The sequence below is a fragment of the Diadema setosum genome, chromosome 17 (genome assembly GCF_964275005.1).
Source record: "Diadema setosum chromosome 17, eeDiaSeto1, whole genome shotgun sequence".
NCBI lineage: Eukaryota > Metazoa > Echinodermata > Echinoidea > Diadematoida > Diadematidae > Diadema > Diadema setosum.
In genome coordinates, this window is record NC_092701.1 from 35,860,007 (window position 1) to 35,884,184 (window position 24,178).

General features: G+C 38.1%; 1 protein-coding gene across 1 annotated transcript in view; it reads right to left on the minus strand.

Moving 5' to 3' along the window:
- LOC140240653 (uncharacterized) overlaps window positions 1-24,178 on the minus strand; it is a 61,863-nt gene that overhangs the window by 12,774 nt on the left and 24,911 nt on the right. Inside the window, exons 8-24 of the mRNA XM_072320407.1 lie at window positions 23,626-23,738; window positions 22,465-22,677; window positions 21,240-21,281; window positions 20,027-20,088; window positions 15,562-15,692; window positions 14,981-15,093; window positions 13,240-13,452; window positions 12,464-12,496; window positions 11,708-11,760; window positions 10,454-10,578; window positions 6,772-6,881; window positions 6,017-6,229; window positions 3,708-3,746; window positions 3,047-3,111; window positions 2,190-2,311; window positions 1,708-1,835; window positions 1,022-1,231 (exon numbers count right to left, since the gene is read on the minus strand). Of these exons, the coding sequence (XP_072176508.1) occupies window positions 1,022-1,231; window positions 1,708-1,835; window positions 2,190-2,311; window positions 3,047-3,111; window positions 3,708-3,746; window positions 6,017-6,229; window positions 6,772-6,881; window positions 10,454-10,578; window positions 11,708-11,760; window positions 12,464-12,496; window positions 13,240-13,452; window positions 14,981-15,093; window positions 15,562-15,692; window positions 20,027-20,088; window positions 21,240-21,281; window positions 22,465-22,677; window positions 23,626-23,738 (1,985 nt within the window). The remainder of the gene's footprint in view (window positions 1-1,021; window positions 1,232-1,707; window positions 1,836-2,189; window positions 2,312-3,046; window positions 3,112-3,707; window positions 3,747-6,016; window positions 6,230-6,771; window positions 6,882-10,453; window positions 10,579-11,707; window positions 11,761-12,463; window positions 12,497-13,239; window positions 13,453-14,980; window positions 15,094-15,561; window positions 15,693-20,026; window positions 20,089-21,239; window positions 21,282-22,464; window positions 22,678-23,625; window positions 23,739-24,178) is intronic.

Consider the following 24,178-nt stretch of genomic DNA (forward strand, 5'->3'; position numbering starts at 1 on the left):
ACTGACGCTACCAATTTCATATTAAGCTCACATCTATGAGACAGACTGTCTTAATGTTTTCCAAGTCCAATTTCTTGATTACTTATTTCGTGATCTGAGGCAAACCTTACATTTAATATTCAGATATTTTACAACTGCTTAAAGTGCATTTTCATATCATTTCATTCAAACTCATATTAGAAAAATATAGCATCTGACATTTGATCCCACAATACAACTGCTGGACCAAATAACAATAATGATAAAAATGATAAATACAAATGTCAAATTAAGACACTTACGTCTAGTGGAACCATCCTCATGACAATCTAGGTGAAAGTGAGATAGAAATAGTCTGATTTACTCAAATTTACAGTATTCAGGTATGAATTAAAAAAAAAATCTATGGATCATAAAAATATGCAAAATGACTAGAAACACTTTTGAAATATTCCACGTCAAACAGGCATCACTGAAATCACTGCACATACATAGGGGAGAATCAAAACTTTGGTCGAATATCAAACACTTGCCATGAATTTAGTACAACAGGAAAAAGGCTGTTATGGCTTACTATGACACTGAACACTGTCAGGTAAAAATATCACCCATCTGCAAAATATGAGTTCACTATACAGGAAACTGTGACAAATGCAAATTGTCACTATGAACAAAGAATGAAACCCAACAAATACTTGCTTTCATCACTGTCATTACTGCACTGGTCGTGTGTGGTGTTTCTATTTTTTTTTTCCTGCATTTTCTTTTCTTTTAAAACACACCTGTCTCAGTTGCCATCAAGACAGACTCATATGCATATAAACAACATTTATCACTGACTAACTATATGAATGATAGAAAATTTAGCAAAAAGATAGACACAAAGATTGATATATATGTAGACAGATGAATATATAGACATACGATACATGGATGTACAAATTCATCAATTTCATTTTCATCTACTAAATATATACCAGAACTAGTCTCATGTACAATTTGTGCATTTCCACCATTTACTCCACCCTTACTGGCGACCTACCGTGGACATCCCTGAGCAGGGCGGGGTCCACACAGAGACTGGGCAGGAAGGACATCATGTGTTGCCGGACGTCAGCGGTGAGAGTTGGTCGCCTGGAGAGGAACCACACAAAGGTGAAGCGGGGCAGGCAGGCCTCCCCCTCGCTCCATCGCAGACAGCTGTAGACGAGGGCGTACTCCGTGTAGTTTGTGTCCACCACCCAGTAGCGTCCTGGAGACGGAATCAAAATCATGAGAGGAAAACTTGGCATTCTTTACATCTTCAGAGCAAGTGCACTATATTTCATTTTGCATCCTGTGTTTGGTATATCCAAGTACATACTACATTCACAGCATACTATACAGTAGTTTGACAGCTTGCCAGGTTGTTGCATGTCAGTTTTGAGTCAATGATTTAGCACAAGTATAGAACAAGTAAATACAAGGAAACAAAAACCACACCTCCCCACTCTAACAAACACACAACTGAACCTAAACCTTAGCCAAGAAATGGTAACATACTTTGTTCCTCTGTGTATAAGAAGTCTTGACTTCATGAAATGAATTTTGTAACTTTCTTGAAAATCTCTTATAAACCCACTGCTAGAAGGAACTGTGTGGAACCACATATCAAAATCTACTAATTATTCCTTTAGTCAGGATGTATATGCGTTAAGGGTTGGTTGAGTGTGCACTCCCAGTACTCACCAGGTGGTATGGCAGGGTTGTGAGGCCTGAGGATCAGTTTCCCATCATGCCCCGCACTTCCTGGGATCTGACTCGCAGGATCGTAGAAAGCCTCGGCATCAAGGTGTGCAGTGGTGCAGTCTCCTGGCCTGAAATCGACATTGTCAGACACAAGAAAACGATACCCAAAATGGAACATCAACATAACAGCTGCTTGTATGTACAAATTGAGACAGACTTGGCCTCACTCGCGACAAACACAATGGCTTTGTTACTCGGCAGAATAACTCATACAGTTATATGATTTGTTAAATATGTACAGTAGGAATCAAATCAAGACTATTCTGTCTAAACCAAATCTAGATAATCTGTATAACTACATAATCATATTAATTAGTATTCTAATGCATTTTTTGGGGGGGTGATTCAGATAAAATTATCAACAGTTACAACCATAAACAGGTCAGTGGATTGAAGAGGACTAACCTGAAATCATCACTCACCTCATGTACTGATCGGTGGACATTTTGAGTGTGTTATTGGCCTGTAGGGTGTAGGTGGAGACGCGGTGATAGGGCATCCTGGGGGGTTGAACCTGTGCCACTGTGTACCACTGGCCTGCATACTGAATGACACAATAACAATGGCTGACATTATTTACTTTAATAGCTTCTCATGGTTCTGCAACCTCAATGAACTTTACAATGTTTCACCAAATCTGCCCAAAATGTTCATTGTGAGTGACGATTCACACTTTTTACCATTCAGTTTTGGGTTGGCAACTTCTTAGGAACACAGGAAGTCCAAACTGTTTCAGAACTACAAAGCCATCTACTTCCATTTGCACTGTGATAAATTAGCATACAGATGACAAGACAGCGACATTTATTTTAGGAACTTCTGGCTATTATTTTCATCAAATTTTATCATGATAAATGCAAGAGAAAATTGGTGTCATCCTTCATGAGCATGAAAGAAATTTTTCTTTTCTAGTACTGTAGAGACAGAGGAGGGGTGAAGAGGTGGGTGGATGGGAGCATGGTATTATCACCAATATCCCCCCTTCCCCCGCAATGAGAGATCCTCACTCCTGTGGTACATGTTCATATTTTCTGTTCTTATCTACAATGCGGATAAGATCAAGAATAGAACACTATTTTTTGGTGCATGCATGAAAACTAGCAAGTTAAAGGCATCCTCAGTGTACAAATGCCAAAAATGTGTGCTGGTGTCATAAGCTTAGAAGAAGCACGCAGGAGTATTAGCATGCTCCTATTGCTCCAAAGATAACTAGAAAGATATCACCATGACATGAATGATGGGATTAAAAAAATCTGTATCACAGTTTTCACATCCTCACCTGTTCCAAGTTGAAATCGTCCATGACCCGGAAGTTGTCGACCGCACAAGAACCTGACAATTCTTCTGTACAAGAAATACAGTGAAACAACAGTTATAGAGGAGACTACTAGTCCAAAAAATCTCAACTCTCAAGGATGATGCTTATAACAAAGCAATAAGTTACTATGCTTCACTGATGAAATAGTGACCAGACCAGAAAAGTCACCAGAAACAAAGAGAGATGCTTTTGATTCAATATGCCGTCAAAAACATACAACCCGTTGAAGACGGGTTGATTTCACTACAACATGTATTTACCACAGACACTTGCCAGGGTATACTCAGGACTTGTCTTCAATGGGTAAATGTTACATAAATCCACTACTTAATACTCCACTTCTGTAAGATGTAGATTCTACATTGTTATCAGTCAACTCCTTGCAGTTGCCATTTAGAATGGTGTACGTTGCAACTATTCCTCCTTTCTACAGAGGACTGAAAGGTTTAAAACAGAGGAATTTGTGAAAGATAAATGCTTCTATACTTTCACAGCAAGATCTCATCGTGTGGTAAAAAATGTCCACAGTTTTAAAACAATTTGTCACCTCTACGATTCTATCAGAAATAACCATCACATCATTACAGGCAGACTATTCTTCATGGAAGAAGTACACTCGTACCTGGGAGACGCATCCCTGGATAGAGGAATGGATCACAGTCTGTTGATGAATATCAAAATAAAGAGAAAACAGAGAAATAACAGTAAAGCACCAGCCATCTTCAGCACATGGAAAATATCAGGATCAAAGAATGTGTACAGTGTTCTGATTTAAGAGCTGCGAACAAAAACCCACTTTGACAAAATCAATGGATTCCCAACCCCCCCCCCCCCCCCCAAAAAAAAAGACTATTCAATCTCTCCATAATTATGAATATATGAAGAGTTCTATGGCAAAATGAGCTGAGTGCCATTTTTAAACATTTCAAAATTAATCCATCATCAGATTTAGCAAAATTAAACCTTTCCAGTAATACCTCACTTGTAACATAACAATATTCCAGAAGTTATGATTAAAAATATCCTGTATTTTCTTGCTATTTTCTTTGCTTTTTTAGCAGCTTTAATCACAAATATCTCAGCTTAACAAGAATGGATTTAGCTCATTTTGTGATAAAACTCTTCAAATTCAAGTGTGATGAATTGAATGAAAGCTTTTTTACTCTCAGTGGAAACTCTGACAAAAAAAAAAACCCCAAATAAACAACATTGAGTCATAATTCGAGAGACCTAACCTCTACTATCAGCTAGTAGGGCAACAAAACTATGAGTCCACTAACAGACTCAAACACGAAATTGAATAATTGTTTAAACATTCAAAAATGTTTGGTATTCTGTGGCAAACTTTGTGTCTTGCTCAGAAGAGCAACCCAAGCAAAACCTTTGATACTTCAATCATCATCTCACAGATAAATATGAAATCATGTACATAATTTCTTTCTCTGCTCTTAGAATGCACAATCTTCTCTGGTATAAGGCTGATATCATCTTTGAAATTTGATGACAGACCCACATGAATCTTCTCAGAACCTGCCATTTAAAGTGGGATAGGGGAAGTGTGGGAGAGTTGAGCCACTTTTTACATTTAGTGATATTGTTCAATAACTATACACAATTTATGGATTATTCGTTCGCTCGTATATACTACAACTATTCAGGCATATTATGATAGCCCAATAAGACACCTAGCACAAACAACTTGGGGGTGACACTTCAACAAAAATATTTTGCAAAATGGCTCAAGTCTCCCTTGATGTGGTGAGAGTTGAGCCACGGGGTTGGGAGAGTTGAGCCACTATGCTATAGGCCCTACATATCATATTAAGAAGTTCAGGCTTATAAAAGAAAATGACTATGGAAACCTATCTAAGGAAAGATGGTGTAATGGTAAAAGAGGGGGCGGGGCGTCTGTTTGACTTACGGGTCATCGGATGGATAATGTGGATCTTGTTGGAGTCCACCTACGATCACATGATCAGGATTTCTAGATGCACCCTGATTGGATTTGCGTAGTAAGTCAACTGTTGGTGTTAGGAAGAAGAAACCGCCTGTAGGGCATCACCCCCGGTGAGAACACCACATACGTTTCCAATATTCCTCACCTCATCCAATTGCAGACCCGTATCTTTGACCAAAAAATGACACTCATTGAGCCACTTAAAGGGAGGGTTGAGCCACTTGAGGGCTGAGCCATTGGAATACAGGGTTTAGCCATGGCACAACTCTCCCTCGACACGTTGGCACAACTCTCCCCACAGTCGCCATTTAAACTAACCCTCAAAACCTACGAAAGTGACCACACCAAACATGTTGAAATTTGCTGAAAGAAACAAATAATATACTGACTATCTGCTACTCCAACTGATTCGCACTTATCCTCTACCATAGGTGTGAGAGAAAACCACATATCTGACAAGTGGACATTCACTTTTGGTGACCAAAAATGGTTTTTCTTTGACTATTTTGTCATGCTTCGTCCAATGTCGCTGCCTCATACACTGGTATATAGTTAATCATAGGCATGAACAAGAAATGGCATCAGCTGACTACTGCCAGTCACTATGAAGATGTGAGGTGGCCTGGATCAACTCTCCCAGTGGCTCAACTCTCCCACACTTCCCCTACAAAAATCTTTAATATTTGCCTTCATTGGTCTTCACTTCAAATGTTTACACGAGTGTCATCCAGGTAGCTAGGTTATCATAGAGATTCATTGCAACTGATTGACAAATTGCCCTACATCGACATAAATAAGCACTGAATTGATCAGTGTTACAGTAGTAACTATAATAAAAAATCATGGGCGTACGTATTCGAGCTGATCAATTCAGTGCTTATTTATGTCGTTGTAGGGCAATTTGTCAATCAGTTGCAATGAAAAACATCTTGACGGAAGAATTTCATGAATTTGAATCAGAGAGTTTGTTTCACCTGGAGGCGTGTCCACCATCTGGGCGGGGTCCACACACAGGCCATGGAGGAGCATCGTCATGTGGTGGTGTGCTTCTTCTGATAGGATGCTGTCACGACTCATCATCCAGGCGTGGGCCTCCCCCTCTCGACAGGTGCCGTTGGGGGTCCTGGCCCCGCAGCTGTATACCAGGGCGTGGTCCATGTAGTCTGTATATACCACCCAGTAGTCCTCTTCAGGGGTGCAGAGAATTCACATGAAACAAAGTTAATTACGCACACATATACGTACATATCTGCATTTTATCAAAGTACATGAATAGTGTGTGATCTATGATGCACTGTACTATGATTGTGTGCAGTAATGCAAGGGTCTCTGCTTTGACTTTGCTGAAATATAAAGCAAACTGTATTTTATAACATTGATATTTACCTGTGTTATTTGAAGCGTGTGGTAGAGTCCAGTGTTATAGTACATGACTGTGCATTAATTACAATCATAATCATATGTACATACAGTTATATCACAAGATAAGAGTGTCATAAATACATCAAATAAAGATTTGAGATATACATGTTTGTGTTTTCTAACCTATCAAATTAATGATAAATGCTAACTTTGCTACTCTCCAAAGTTTCGCCTGAGACAATAAATAGTGTGTGACTGGAAACACTGAATACTGTTATTCCCACGATTGTTCTGGCCTGGGAAAGGATATAAACTATGCGTAACTAATCTTTGTTTCTTCACTATTTATTTGATTCATTTTGTGTACCTGCAATAGCACCTGGAATGCCCATAGGAGTCAGCTGCATCTTGGCACTGACATCGCTGCCGATGGTTGCCCTTGCCTGGAAACTCATTGCACTTGTGCACGACTCTGGACTGCAATGAACAAATATCTTTATTAATTTCTTATTACTTTAATTTTTTTTTTTTTTGTTCTAGTGGTACTACAGCAACTGTACAAGCTGCATACATAGAGAATTTCAAGGGCGGATACAGGAATTCTGTAAAGGGGGGAGGGGGTGTGCCAAAAATTAAAGGAGGGTGCCCATGTCCCCTTTCATTTCTTTTTTTAACAAAAATGAAAGGGGGAGCATGTGCCATTTAGACTCACTGCTTTCAACAAATTTGCTAACTGATAAAAGTTTCAATAATCAAGAGTTACCTATAGCTGCAGCCAGGAACAACCATTGAGATTATGTAGGTTGTTGCTATGGTAACTTCAATTACTAAATTAAGTCAAATCCATACACATAGGTTGGAACAACCTCCCTACTCATATTCAGTCCTCCACCTCCATTGACATTTTCAAAAGAACCCAGATATTTCTATAACAGAACTGATGATTATGTATAGTTGATTATTTGTATTCAAAGCTGATTTATATGTTTGTTTGTTTGTTTGTTTTGATAATTGTAAAGCACTTCGAAACATGTCGTATTAAGCACTATATAAATATTTCATATTATTACTATTATTATCATTTATCATAAATATCTGGAAAAAAAAAACCAAACTAAAACAGGTCACCATTCCCAACAAATCCCACTATTAGTCCATGGGCCAAGAGGCGAAAAATTGGTTATTGGTACCATCTCAGGTGGCAATACCTTTTTGGTGTCATTTTGTTTGTTGGGCATAGATATGCTTATCAAGCTATGATAGCATTTCCAAATGAGTAGCTTAGTCCTAATAAATGAATTTTTAACCAATTTGGTCTCGTTTTTATATCCCTATACTTCTGAATCGAGGCTAACTGCTATAGAAACAAGAGCACGGTCTTCTGTATGTCCATGGAGCTCATGGTATGTCCACAGGTGTTCTGTTGTAAACGCGGTGCGCTTAGTATTTATTCAAGGCGGCGAAGGGAATATCCAAAGGGTGATGCTGTCCAGAGCTAAACGCGGTGCGTTTAGTCTTTATTCAAGACGGCGAAGGGAATATCCAAAGCCTATGATACAGTGTATATCCCTTTATCTAAAAAACACACAAAAAAAGCAATTCCTCCTGGATTTTGCCGTATTTTTTTATTATTCATCATTTTCCGGTGAAAACGCTGAGGTGAAAATACTAATGCCACGCCAATGTAGCTTTATTTCCATCAAACAATGAACCGGTACACTACAATACGTAATAATGAATACTATTGTAAATGAGCAGAGTGATTTTTATTTAAAACTGATGTATTTGTTGAGAGGGTAGTATAAAAATAGTATAGCTAATTCCTTTTATTAGTAACTTTAGATATGATAACGGTACATTGTTTTGTTTTGTTGTTGTTGTTTTTTTTTTTTGCAGTGTTTACCAGAACTGATATTGTTGTTAATCAGACAAACACACACACACACACACACACACACACACAGACACGGAAACAATTGTCACACAATTAGTCCATGGGCCAAGACCCGAAAAATGGGTTACTGGTACCACCTGAGGTGGCAAGTTCTAGTTGTGCATTTTGAAATGGCATATATCTAAGGAATATTATTTTGCTATAATAGCATTTCCAGAGTAGTAGCTTAGTCATAGATTTCAGCCATCAACCCGACCAATGCCAAATATCTTTCATTGTTGGATGGAAATAAAGCGACAGTGGCGTGGCATTAGCGTTTTCACCGTAGCGTTTTCACCGGAAAATGATGAATAATTGAACTAGAAATGTCGCTATGGCGACTGGTATGCCTCCGCCATAATGCATGATTCTCCTAATAGGTCTAAATAGTACATGTGGACAATGTGTGATTACATTTTCACAAAATTGGCAAAATGTTAAAATGACAAGTTTGTCACAAATGTGATGAATGCTCACCTTCCTTGACCTAGGTTTAATTGGATAAATAGGAGAGCATGTATTTGGGATTTACAGACTTTAACTTGACTTTGACCCATTCATACGTTTATGCATTGAGAAATTTTCAAGGTATGGAGAAAAAGTGCAATTTCTGTATTAAATAGTAATTTGTTACCATTTTCATCTGGCCTTTGACCCTAAAATTCATAAGCTAATCACTGTCATTTTCATTTTTTTTTCATTCATTTATTTTTCATTTCAAACAAAAACATATAAATATATTACACAAATTGAATACAGTACATAAATTTCATTATACAAAGTAAAGGATAAGTTTACAGAAAACTTGTAAGTATACGAAAATGTTGGAAATGGGGAGGAATGCTAAAAAGTAGAAGAAGGCAGAAGATGCATAAATATGTAGTACGTTTCAAGATAACTTGAGCCACTTCCTAGATATGGAGGAAAAACTTAGTTCAGCACTTTCACTTGATCTTTGACCTTTTGACCTTTGAGGCAAAAACAAAAGAAAAAAAAACTTCCCAGAGAATCTCTATTAGGTTAAACATGCATACACCTAGTGTAAAAAAAAAATAATAATCCTGCTGGCATTGCATAAACATGAGGGAAATATTCAGTAAAATTTTGAAGTGTTGCCCTTGACCTTTGACCCCTGACCTTTGACCCCATGAACCATAAATTCTCTAGATAATCACTGCCAGTCAGTACATGTATGTTCCATGAAGAGACCTTGAACAATTTCCAAGGTACAGAGAAAAAAGGTGAAGTTTTAATATTTTCACTTGACCTTTTGAACTTTGACCTTTGACCTCATGACTCAAACTTTCACTAGAGAATCTTAATTGAGTAATACATGTATACACTAAGTTTCAAGAAAATATCTTCAGGCATTGCAGTATGGAAATAGTAAAATCTTATGTATTTGACCTTGACCTTTTGACCTTTGACCTTGAGCATGTGCACCCAAAAGTTGATAGGCACAACTTCATCCCCTAATACACATACATGCCAAGTTTCATCAGGATACCTCAAAAGGTTTTGATAGTTACCTTGTCCACAAAATTCATTACGGACGGAAGGACGGACGGACGGACAACCCGAAAACATAATGCCTCCGGCACCACTTCCTGGCGGAGGCATAAAAATACGGCAAAATCCACTAGGAATTGTTTTTTGTTTTTTTTTTGTTTGCTTTTTAGATAAAGGGATATACACTGTATCATTAGCTTTGGATATTCCCTTCGCCGTCTTGAGTAAAGACTAAGCGCTGTGGACATCATAACCCTTGGATATTCCCTTCGCTGCCTTGAATAAAGACTAAGCGCACCGCGTTTACAACAGAACACCTGTGGACATACAGAAGACAGTGCCCTTCTTTCTATAGCGGTTAGTTTCGATTCAGAAGTAAAGGGATATAACAGCGAAACCAAACGGGTTAAAAATTCATTTATTAGGACTAAGCTACTCATTTGGAAATGCTATCATAGCTTGATAAGCATATCTATGCCCGACAAACAAAATGACACCAAAAAGGTTTTGCCACCTCAGATGGTACCAATATCTGGCCTGGCCCATGGACTATATGTAGGGAAGGAGCAGACAGCAACCCCGGATTTAGAGAGACAAGATTTCTCACCTGGAGATGCGGCGTGTTGTCATGGTGATGGAGCCATCTTCCGATGAGGTCTCATAGGTTGAGACTCGGTGGTAAGGGTAGATATTCCTTTGCAGGTGGGAGATCACGTACCAGGTGCCGACATACTGGCGGTATGAGCAATAGATAGAATATCTTACAGCATATAGCATATCAGACATTGAAAAAATAGCTTGGTGTCTGTTGCAATTTACTCTTTTTTTTCATAGCAAAGTTCAATACCCTGAGTTAAGGTCTCAACTCCCGACGAGGTCAGAGTTCAGACACGTATTGTTGTACATTCAGAATAATATTCCATTTTGTATTGAAGTAAAGTTAATTTTTTTCATGAACAAAAAAAAAAATTGCATCCAAAACATGGACAAAGAGCTGAAATTAGGAATCTTTCTTCCAAATTCAAGAAAATGTGGAGATCAGCACGTACTACATGATGATGACATTCCCTTTATTTCTTTCTCTGACCATATAAAAAATGGGTTAAGATTGCACTTTCCCATTTAAATCATTCTCTTGACGCAAATTAGATCCATACTCATTCACAAGATGTTCATTAAAATAACTTAAAGAATAAAGATAGTCTATAGTTAATTACACACACAGAAGAAACATGCCAAATGCAATGACTTCCATCGTAATGAAGTATATTCTTTAAAAAAATATGGATGAAGAAGGTATTGACCACCTAATAATACAAGAAATTTATGCTAAAAGCTACTCCATGTTCTTGTGATTATATTTTGCTAGATCAAATCAACTAGTAGAACCAACAAACCAGAAAGCACTCCACAAATGATTATCACAGTGTACCAATTGAACAGAAGTGTTATTTATGTGGTCTACGAGTTGTAAGCAACAGATGTAAGCTAAACTAAGCAAACACCATGAAACAAAGAATATTCTCATCCTTATTTATTTCATTTTGTTTCGGGTGCATCATACCCATTGATATGCTCATGCACTTTGCAACATATATTGCCAAATTTGAAGCTGCTTCATTAGCATTCACATATTTATTTCCTAATCAAACAAGACCATGATACAAGTTGGACAAATGGTTACACGGCACACAGCTGTAAAAGCACAACTGTCCAGCAGAAACCCCAGTGTCATACAACAGGAATTACTGGTAGGAGGGTTTGGATAATTACTACTCGGGGCATCTTTGCCAATGAGAAAAGCGAAGCCAGTATAAACCATAAGGGGCTAATCATAGAAAACTGGAAAGAAGACACTCACCCGTGAAGAATCAAAATTCTCCATGACCTCAAAGTTGGACACGGAACAACGCTCTGAAGTTTGACAAAAAAAGAAGAAGAAGAAGAAAGAATGCCATAGGATAAACGAATTAGCAGTAATCATCATGACAATGACTTATTTTCAGTCATTCTGTTGTCAATCCACTGAAACAAAAGATTTTGGTACAGACAGAATAGCAATTACAGGAGCAGAAATTGCCATTAATTGTACATCCAAAGAGCTCTCAAAAAGTAAAGTCGATCTGAAGATGGAGGGGGGGGGGGGGGTAAACAATACCACAGATTTTCTGTGGATTTATTTGGGCAAAAAAAAAAATTGAATCATTATTCTTGGGGGGAAAAAGGAGCTTATTGTCTAGTAACAGCAGTTAGGTTTTCATTTCTTTTGTTAAAGACTCTGAGGTGTATTACAGTAAGATTTAATACACAATGTAGAGAGACATCTTTCTTCAACCATGTCAAATTTTGTAATGTTTACAAAAGGGATACATGACATTTAAGTCTCATATTGCTGACTAAATCTATGTTCACACTGTCTACATTTTGTACAGGAAATATTGGCTACTGTCATTAACTCTTTGTATCACATGAACATCAACTTAGATTTGCTATTAGAGAGAATCGGAGTAACTCTGAATCTGGAACATTATTCCATCTTTACTTCCTAGGTATTTTGACTTAATTCTTTCCACAACCATCTTGCGATGTACAAAGAAAACCTTAAGTCCTGTCTTACCTTCAACAGAGATTCCCAGAGATGTGTCACATGCTGCAAGATTAAACAGGAAAAAAATTAGACATGACATGCTTTTCACTTCTGCGAGAAGATATCGAAGTTTATAGGTGAATGGACATTGGCAATTTGGAGAGATGATGGATACACAAAATTTGAACTTGTGAGGCTCCCATAGAATGTCATGAAGGCACTTTTCTGATTTTATTTCAAAGAAAGAAGGTGGTAATGGGATGAGGGGAGACATCATCTGGAATTAACCCTCCGGATTTGCCTATGGCCTTCAAAGAGACAATCATGGATATAATTGACTAGCCCTCAACAAAACTGCACAAACCTGCTCGAGTTCAGAGTCTCCTAACTGAGACATAGATATGTGCGACCTGATATCATGGTTTGATCACATCTAATTTATGGCAACAAATTTCATGGATTACATTACATAATCTACTCATGCATACTCTCTTCTGTGCAAAATGAATTTACTTCTGTCAGACTTTTGTGCAAAGAGTAGGAAACTCAATATCACACTCTGGTGAGAGAAAAAGATAGGCACAGAAGAGTAAGTATTTCAAACTTGCTCTTTATATAAGTATCCCTCTGCATTACCTCTATTGATTCAGTTTAATTCCATTTAAATCTATTGTCCATTCCTGGCTATTTGTCTGCATGCAGGCATACATAGAATACATTCAAACAAGACGCAAGTGTAACATAAATCAACAACCCGACTTCTGCAGGAAAAAAAGTGGGTGAAAAAAATTGAGGACATGGCCTACCGTCGGGAATGTCCCTGAGCTGGGCAGGGTCCACACACAGGCCCTCTAGGATGGAGAGGAGGTGACTGCGGGCCACGCCCGACATGGTGAGCCTCCTACTCAGGAGCTGCACCGTGACTTGCCCCTCCTGGCAGGTGCCGTCCAGTTCCGTGACCCCGCAGCTGTAGATCAGGGCATGGTCCACGTAGTCCGTGTGCACCACCCAGAAGTCCACTGCAGGCAGGGAAACATGCAGAGGGTAGGGTAGAATGAGGTCACAGGTGAAATCTACATCACATGCAAGACACGTTTTCTCCATGTGGAATTCTCAAGGGGTTAACATTCTTGATGGTCCTTTACGAATTCCTGGGCTGCAGTAGCTTAAAATAACAAAATAGTCCTATCACTTATGATAAAATAATACTCTACATGCAAACAGACACAACAAAAGTGTTGCTATCAGTAAGCATTTATCTATGTCTACCCAAACTGCAAACATAATGGACTGTTGACTTTTGATACACAATGCCACATCCTATGACCAAATGTGAAAGCAAAAAGGAGCTGATTCTTGATAACATGATTTCATTTCAACACATACAGAATTATAATTTAGTGATGGTGAATTCTGTGATCTGATTGGTCAATCAACTACACAATATTTCCCACATTACAGGAATTAGGTCATTGCTCCCATTGTATTTCATGTTTTGCAACTCACATTCATATTGTGCATATACATACATGTACATGTGCTGATCATGATCAATCTTGTGCAGACATCAAACACAACTCAAAGCCACTAATTTGAACATCAAAAATTCATCAAAAACTGACCGATACAGAATTCATCTAGGGTCGAGATCTAGATGTAGAGTGTCTAGTCGTCACAGTGAATGATAAAATCATTTGTCTCCTCTTTGTTTAGCTGTTTTACATTAACAAGCCGGGGGCAACTAACAATATGATCGACCGGCTATCATAGTTCAAATGAGGCTGTCCTTACAGCGATTGTACCAACATAGTTTGTCATCCCTCATTTCCAGCATAGGTACCCGTTGAAGTCTTGCGATATTCTTCTTACTAGAATTGATATTCTGGCGATTGTGACTATTTTGGGAAGCGAACATCTTATCTGGCTGATAAATGTAACGTAAGGATGATGTCTCGTCTCCATGACAACTAGAGACCAACAGGCCAATGAAGGTCTCAGTAGATCAACATGGATTTGACCACTGATGATCTCTAAACAAACTTTGTTGACTATAGTTGGTATCTCAGACTTGAACCTCTCCCAAGGCCCCAAGAGCAACAGTGTACACACCACTGATAGGGCTACCCCAAAGAGATTTTTCTCCTCTCCACCATGAGAGGGCGAACTATAAAATAGTGTCTGAGATTTCATGGGGGCTGCCATTACCCGCTTAATAATGGCGGACTTTGGGTACTGAAGTAACATTTTACAGCGCGTATTTGAACTTTTAAACTTTTATTACGCGATACGCACTTCCTGATTTGGCAGCTCCTCGGGTGCTCATTTGCTAGCGTGTCAGTACGAGGGGTGAGCCTACCACCTCATCGTCTTCCAATGCTCCCTGTGCGCTCACAAAACAATAGTACAGGGCATATGAAGACTCCGCACTCTATTTCTTACTGGGGAAAAGCTCTTTGGGCTACACTGATAGGGCTACCCTGAACAAAGAATATTGAATGAAGACACAAAAAAGGTATACAACCTTGCTGGTCTTCCCTCAAGACCCACCTCTTGCGTCTGTGTCTATCCCTCTGCGTAGCAGCATTAGTCTGGCTGGTGAGGGCGACTGCTCCTGTTCCTGAATCACATACTCTTCACGCTGGGGCTGACACGCATCCTCGCTAAATGGCACCAGGACAATGCCGGATGGGAAAAAAAAATATTTGTCATGAATTCTACATGTAAAAATAATTGCTGTGAACTTTGAAACTTTTCAATCAGAGGGTAACAAGATCAAATTTTGGGGGAGTTGAAGTAGAAATAGTTAACAGCAACAGAAATATTACCTGCCTAGCTTGACACACACACAAAAAAGGAGAAAAGTACATGAATGATATAAAAAAGATGATACAGTACCTACATGAAGTTATGAAAGGGACAAGGTTAAAAATAGGCAAGATTTGTATGGTGTATTGTAGAAATGTGTGGTGATGTTTCTGAGAGAAAAATTAGTTCACTTATGAAGCATTCATAGCGGAGAAGTTGGTAATTTGGAAAACTGGATTGTTGGATATTTTACTGAAGTTCAGGTATTACAATACTTCATATCCAGGTTAATGGGGCTATGGGGAGATAATGATGTGTCTCACCCGCCGTTAAAGACTGATTGCGTTGCCATGGTGATGGAGCCATCCTCCTCCAGGGTGAGGTCAGTGAAGCGTTGGTAAGGATTGCTGTCACTGTTGGGGAGATGTGAGGTGATGTACCACCTCCCAGCAAACTGAAAAGAGCATTGAGCAAAACAGATTTTGAGAGGAGTGCTAAACTTAAGCATTATATGTTACTCATCCAGGCAACTGTGGCAAAAAACTTTTCACCTGAGAAAAACTCTGGTAAGAACTGAAAAGTCAGGTTAATATGATTCTGCCATTGAATTTGACAGGAAAACACTGTTAAAAAGTACCCTCACCTTTCTCACTTCAAAGAGGTGTATGTAACATTCATTCATACCTTTACTTGATAGACAAAAAAAAAAAAAAGAGAGAGAGAGAAATGCAATTTCTCTTTCTTGACTTTGTATCTGAATAGAATATCCATGAAATTTTGTTTCTCACATAATGGTAGACCTGTGAAGCTGTGACAACATCATGCCATCTTACTTGCATATTAAAGTAATGTGACTCATATTGCTGCTTGGGGGAAAAAATGGGAGAAACTACACAAATTCATAATTTTCTTGTTATACGTCTGACCCATACAAAACCTCCACCATTTCACATGTTTGATTTTTCTGTGTAGGTCATAGTCAACATAACCATGGAGTGGGCTTTCACTTTAACAAAGGTGAGCTTATCTCCTAATGATTCAACCACATGGACAACATGACTACAAGTGGTAGTCAGTAGCATGTACAATCTAAAATATACTTCCGGTGTGAGTAGGAGGCAGGTTTTTGTTATTGTTGTTTTTTCTCTACCCTGGTGAAAATTTGATGAAAAAAGTGGAAGCCTTTTGTCAGACCTGCATTCCTTATTAAAGTCTGCATTATTCACTTTGACACATTTTGATTTCATTTATCATACATATCAGAAAATGAATTCTTCTGGTGGTTTGCCGAAATGCTGCGTTAGTGGTAGAATATCCTTTGCTTAGAACAATTTTAACACCCCTTGTCCTCTTTATCCATTTTCTCTCATGTCTTGTATAAGTCAGGCTTTCAAAGTTTGTTGCATTTAGATAAGATCTATCTGAGAGTGTGTTTTCACAAATTGTTAAAGGTAGGGAATCCCATTTGCATGCCTTAATGAAGAGTTGTATAAATACAGTGGTATGTTGAAGAGAGTATCATTTTAGAAACTCCCATAAAGTATTGAAAGTGGAAGGTAACATTTAATACATTTTTATTGACCGTTAGATTTTGAATTGAATTTTTTTCGGGGCTCACCGTAAATTCCAGTACATTACTAGGCTACCTTTGCAGACCCATGTACTGCATGTGTGTCCATCATGTATATTTTGTGAAGAAAGTTCATCAAAACTTACAAACATTTCTATATACATTCTTGCCACACACTCTATATGTTATTACATCAGCTCTTATACTTTTAGATTTGTGTTTATAGATAAAAAAATACAGAAGACTGCAACAAAAAGGCTTAAGTGTGGCTGACACACAGAACTACTGAGTAGTTGAGTTTTGTGCATTATTCAAATTGTAGATAACTGTTGACTTCCAAATTTCTCAGCAGTGGCCTAAACAAGTCCCCTGAGGTTCATATTTAATGTTTCGCTGCATTTTGGGAGGTCTGTAAAAGGTATCCCCTACCTTTAAGTGATGTTTCCAAATGAAGTACACATAATTTTTTGCATTTTTTAATTTTATTTTAGGGTGTGCTTGGTTTCTCTTTTTGTAAAACCGACAAACAAACAAAGATACTCTTACCTTCAGTGAACTGAAATGAATGTCACCCTGGCATGGCCAAGAAAGCACTTATACTGTGTACTGTCGTATTTTAATGTTTTACATGGGAAACAGAAGCAGCAACAAACAGCAGCAGAAGCAAAGACAACAAACAAACAAAAACTCAACAAAAACAAGAAATGAAATGGAATTAAAGTACAAGTACTGTCCAGGGGATATCTGGGCCCAGCTGTGATATGTGATGTGAACAGGAAACAGAAGTAAACTGACGTGAAAACATGGGACCCTGGGATACAGACTGGTCCAGTAAATCCCACACGCTGAATGATTAAACATAGCCTTGGAGAAGACAAATGTTTGTCTTGCACCAAGGACACGGTGACACGCAGCACCCCCACCGCACCCCCCTCAACCCTCCCTCACCCTGACACACTCCTCTCCCAGCTCAACGCTCAGCTCGTTAACGAGTTATCTTGCCCAACGTTTCCGAGCAAAGTGCAGTTTGATCAAATTCTCAGGGCCGTGCATTATTCCAGTGTTTAGACAAGTCTTGGGCACATTTCCATTGACATGCTTCTGATGTCAACACCCTTCACATGCATACACGTGGCAGAGTTATAGTATTGTGTGCAGTTGAGTATCAAAAATGATTTTGAGATATTTCCCTTAAAAGATATGATGGACTATATTTGTCTGCATAGCAAACAAACAGTTTCCATTGGTTCAGATAAAGCCATATCATATTTACTTGCTTGCTTTCATTTATTCAAATTTATTTATTTTTCCGTCGAGATGTTTTCATGGCGACTGATTGACAAATTGCCCTACATCGACGTGAATAAGCACTGAATTGATCAGTGTTTTGCTTTCATTTGTTTTCTTCTTTCTCCCTTTGTTATTCCTTATCTCCTTCCCCTTCTCTCGATCTTTCCATCTTTGTTCTTCCTCTTTTGAAAGTTTGATAAATGTTGGTTGTATTTGTTTGTGTATTTTATGTCTATGAAGCATGACTTATTTGACTCATTTGATGTTCTTAAAGGGGATGGCTAGTAACTGATCAGTGGGAATCAGTGGGAATTCTGGGGGATGATTGTTCCAATTCTTGTGGGATTTATTCAAGAATACAGTATATATCTATTGTTGTGAGAAAATTATTTGCTTCAGAACGGTCTCATGTTCAAGTAATGTGCAGTTTAATGCCCCGTCACTGTACAGGCATGCTAGCCTGGAAACAATAAACTGCACATTACTTGAATACGAGACCATTCTGAAGCAAATAATTTTCACACAACAATAGATATATAATGTACTTTTAAATGAATCCCACAAGAATTGGAACAATCATCCCCCAGCATTCCCACTAATTCCCACTGATCAGTTAATAGCCATCCCCTTTAAACCAAACCATAAGGTAGTGAAATTAGTCCCTTTTTTATTCTTTTTAGTTAAGAGCATTGAATATACTCTCAAGATACATTTTGTTTTGTAGTTTATGATCACAAACTTTGCTGATTTGGATATAATCTATGTTAGAATTCTTATTTAAGTCAAATGTGTTTGTTATTTATGTGGAATAGAATCAATAGAGATAATAGAAAAAAACAGTATATGTGTCAACATATCAGATCTGCAATTACACACATACACTAACCATGCACACACAAGCAAATAAAAAAAAAAAAGAAAAAAGAGGACATTAGTTGTGACACAGAAACAGAGTCCTGGATAGAATACAAAATATGTTCCACTGGAGAGATGGAAATGAGATATCTAATGAATAATACATGTACAGCAGAACAAAGAGAGAGGGAACTCACATCTCAGTGTCATATATTACAGGTATTACAGGCAGCAAGAGAGCAATATGAGAAAAAGAGATAGATGTATAAAGGGGAGGAAAAAGATGTGTGAGATGTTTTTCCCAGACACCATCTGCCTGTGGAACCACCTGTCTCAAGATGTAGTGAACTTGACATCACTTGACATCTTTAAATCAAAGATCAAAGATGTCGCCTTCAACTAACCACCCAGGGCAAAACAGAATGATTTAACTTGTTCATCTTTTTTTTTTTGAAACATATACATGCATATATTTTTGTGCACTTTTATGCCTGGAATCTCATGTCTGTCACATGTGAGAGCCCACCAAGTGTGCGAGTATATACTCTCAGGAGGTTCTGCACAGTACAGGAAGAAGAAGAATGAGATAAAGATATAGACAGCAAGGGAGATAGGTATACTTATGCTTACAGAAAAAAAGAATATCTATGGGAGAATGAAATACTGTAAAAGTGGAAATTTTCGCGGTGCTGAAATTTTCATGCATTTCACGCAACCAGAAACTAGTGCAAATATAAAAGCATGCCAATAGTTTTGCATGCCATATGTTCCAGTACTTGATGGCTTGTTTCCGCGGAACTAAAAACACAGGAAACTCATCTTACCCAGCCGAGCACAAAGAATTATTTGCGCAAAAATATCCACTTTTACAGTAGTGATAGATATTGTACAAAGAAACAGATAGTGAGTGTGATGCACAGAATTAGAAAAGAGCTAGTGAGAGAAGCTTTGGATGAAACGGGGAAGAGAGAAACAAAAAACAGACAGACAGACAGACAGAGATAGAGAGAAACACAAACACACACATACACAATGACAACCAATGACACACAAAGGATATAGATGGAGCATACCTTCTGCTTGTCAAATGTTTGCATTGTGGGGAGGCTTTGGACAGCACATTCATTGGCAGTGTCTGCAAGAGACCAGCAAGAAAACACAAAATTGCAGTATTTCATAGGAAATTGTTGTTGTTTTTCACACCATTGGTCAAAATACGCACCTGTCGTAATATCCTATGCAGGTCACCTGGTAAGATCTATGAACTTCTGTCAGATTATTTTTAACCAGTTGAGGATAGGCTGATTTTTTTTATAACATGCATTTCCCATAGACACCTGCCTGGGTATACTCGGGACTAGTATTCAACTGATTATATAAAGTGACACTGATTGAAGCATAGAATTGAATTATGTCAAGTGACTTTGAAATTTACTTTCTTACTACTCTCTGATGTCCATTCCTGTACAAAACCTAATACTGAAATGTCACTTTGGCATGACTCACAACATATTGTAGTTGTGAATAGAAAAATGTGCCCAGAAAGACAGCCATAAGGCCAAACAAACAAAAACTGTCGTTTTAGGGCTAAGTCGACATTCCATAGCATGCTACATGAAACACATTACTACAGGGACTCCCCCCCCCCCCCCCCTTACACAGGAAGAATCTCATGGGTGATTTAATCTTTTTCCAATTTTTTCCACTTTGTTTTTGTTTTTTTTTTTTGGGGGGGGGAGGGGTTGCACCTGCAGTCAACCCCCTCCCCCCATAACAGGCATATTTAAACACTGATGCAAATGATTTATTGTGCTAATCATTTCATCATAAAGTTTCTTTTGCCATTTGTTTTTACAACAAGTGTCCCCCCCCCCCCCCCCAACTGGAGAATATCCCAGAATGTTCTGCTCGTGAGAGAACACAACAAAAAGTTCCAATATATCACATCATCTTCATCTCTGATACAAAATAACTGACCAGCATTTGACTGGGTCATACAGGCATTGTAGAGCACAATTATGCGCTAACAAAATTTCTCTCTTTTTTTCTTTCGATTGGTATGCTCTTTAATACTGGAAATGCACATTAATAAACTTTCCTCTTTTCCTACAAGTGCATCCCTAACATCATTGCTATTAAAGTACTCACTCCCCGCAAACTTAGAGGTCCCAGCGAGCTAGGCTGACACGACAAATAGTATCTTTTATCTATTACCACTTTGACTGTGCATACATTGTAATGAAATTGTGGCTGAAAAGACCATGAGAATAATATGGCGTATCTCACCTTCATCTGTAAGGGCTGCTGACTCAAGCGTTTCGTCACACTCTGCAAATTGTAAGTAATAAATCAATGAACAATTAGCTTAATCAACAAGGCGGAAAATGAAGCAGAAAAGGAGTAAACTACAGCAGTCTAAAGCAGAAAGTGTTCCTTTACATTATTATACGAGTTATCGCTGTTATCATCATTATTGAAACAAAGATGTCATCATTACCTCTACCAGGTTAGGTATGATCATTTAATGCAACCATGTTCATTCTTTGTAGTTCATTCGTTCATTCATTCATTTCATTTCATTTCATTTCATTTCATTTCCAACAATTTATAAGGACTTAGTCATTAATAAGGACTTTATACACAAGTCATTCAGTAAAGTAATGGGTGGCATTGAAATCCTGATGTAGATCTAAGTTTGCAGAACATCAATTCATTGTCTTAAAGACATGAATAAAGGACAGATTTTTTAGTACAGAATTGAGAAAATTATGGCAATATATTGACAGTATTATATGAATGATGCTAAAAATGCTGTCATCATGTTCTGTAATTGTGCTATGACAAGAGTGTACAAAACTTATTTCAATTATTTTTATATAAAATGCCATCCCCCCCCCAAAAAAAAAAAAAAAAAAAAAAGTCACGGCAGAGATAATTTGTGTGTTTTCATGTTTTCTGTTCAGCTGTATTGTACTAAATCTATGTTGTCTGTCGTGGTTGTTCACCCCATCACTGTACACATACACGATAATTCCTTCATACACATGGATATTTCTGGTTTGTACTATTTTTGGGTGTGTTTGCATGACATGAAGAGACACACTGTCAAGTGAGATAAAAACAATTATTTTATTACTACAATGATAACATTGCCTTTGTAATGCTATCCCATTTTTTTTTTTTTACATTCAGACTGTTTTTAAACCTGAATCGGCGTACATTTCAAATTTTTTTTTTTGCGGACCACTGTATATTACTAAAGATTATATATTGTCTAAATAGAGTAATTAAGTTTGGGACTAAGGCACGACAGCAGTAGTATTGACATTGTTGATAACAGGGGCGGATCCAGAATGTGCCCCCCCCTCATTTTTTCTTTTTATTTCTTTTGTTTTAACAAAAAATAAAGATGCCCTCCCCCTGGATCCGCCACTGGGTACGGTATACATGCATTAGTTCTGCACAAATGTGAACTGTCAGTCAGTATAAATTTTGTAAGTGTCTTGCCTACCAAGGGGTGTGTCCATCAGACCCCTGGTATCCACACACATCTCCTCCAAGAGTCCTTCCATGTGAGTCCGCGCCTCCACCGACAGCGTGGGGCTTCGGCTCATCAGCCATGCGTGGGCTGACCCATCCTGACACGCCCCCCTGGAGTCATGCTCCACACAGCTGTACACCAGCGAGTGATCGGTGTAATCGGTGTAGATTATCCAGTAGTCCTCTGTTGGAAGGAGGGATAACATGAAGCATGGGGTTGGCAGACCTCCCAAAATATGGATTTTTTTTTTAAAGTTTGTTTCTTAAAGGTCCTGTTTACCTTTGGGAGCAACGATTTAAAAAAATATTCAAGATGTCACATTTGTAGGTGTGTTGTATAACAAAACATCCTACCATATAAAATTTCACAGTAAAACCTAAAATATACGGAGACATCAGTATTTTTCTCGCTTAACCATACTACTGTATACGGTTTAGTCTGGAAACATTCTTATTACAATCATTGTGCACATTTCGTATATTTAACAAAACTTAATATCGATTATACGGATTCAAATTTTTACAGTGGTTGTTTCTATCCTAACTCACATTTTAGGACCATTTTAAAGCACTAACAATGGGTTTTTGTTTCATCAAATGCTAAAGTATGCCTTTATTCATATTTTTAAGAGGAAGCCAGCTAACAGATAAGCACACCTGTGAAAAAATAAGCTTTGAAGTGAAAGAAGTTTGAAGAGAGAAGGCATTCAAACACATTATGTCACATCAAGACACTATGATAACATGCATCATAAATGTCATGAGTTTTGACTTTTTAACATTTTCAGACATTGAAACTTGAAGCATAGTTGTTATGTGCTCATAAATATCTGTAAATAAACTGCATTTTTCTTCTCCATTTTTTGTGACTTATCAGGGTGTTTCAGTGATATCTCACATATATTTCTGCCTTTGTTGCTTGTGTCAAATGTAGCAAAATATGACACTAAAAAATACACAACAAAAAACTTTATTTTGTCATTTTTCTGAGTAACACAAGATTAAATGTGCACGCACATGACTTTTTCACCCTGCTAAAAATAAAATCACCTTTCTCTCCTGAGACATGAAAGAAGAAGGAGGGAGAGAGAAAGAGGAAAAAACACATTGTAGGAAGGTCTGTGTCACTCACCCCCGTAGACTGGCATTCCAAAGGGCTTGAGAACCATCTTGGAGTCAGTGTCACTCTCCTCTGGAATGTAGGCTACACCGTGGAACTTCCAGGCGGAGTCACATTCGTTGGGACTATGCCAAGGAGAGATGCAGAGTGCAGAAAGCATTTGTGAACATTTTGAAAAAGGCTCAACACAACAACACAAAAACACAACACTGAAGTGCTGAATTTCTACCAAAAAAGCCCCCCCCCCCCCCCCCAATGGCAAACTATGAATCTTGGGGACACACAGGACAAGAAATGAGGTAGATGAAGCCCACAACAGTCAGGCCAGCAGGGTCTCTATCATCACACAGAACTGAATTTTATATCGGGGGTTACACTGTTGACTGACATCTAAACACACATTTCAGATTCTGTTCCTCATTGCTCCTAATGACTAAATCTAAAAGTCTGCTGGCTGTGAGACAGAAATTATATATTCACATCTTCTAATGCTAACTTACAATTCTTTACGCACTTACAAGGACAGAACTAAACACTATATTGCTTTTTTCTTCTTTCATGTGTA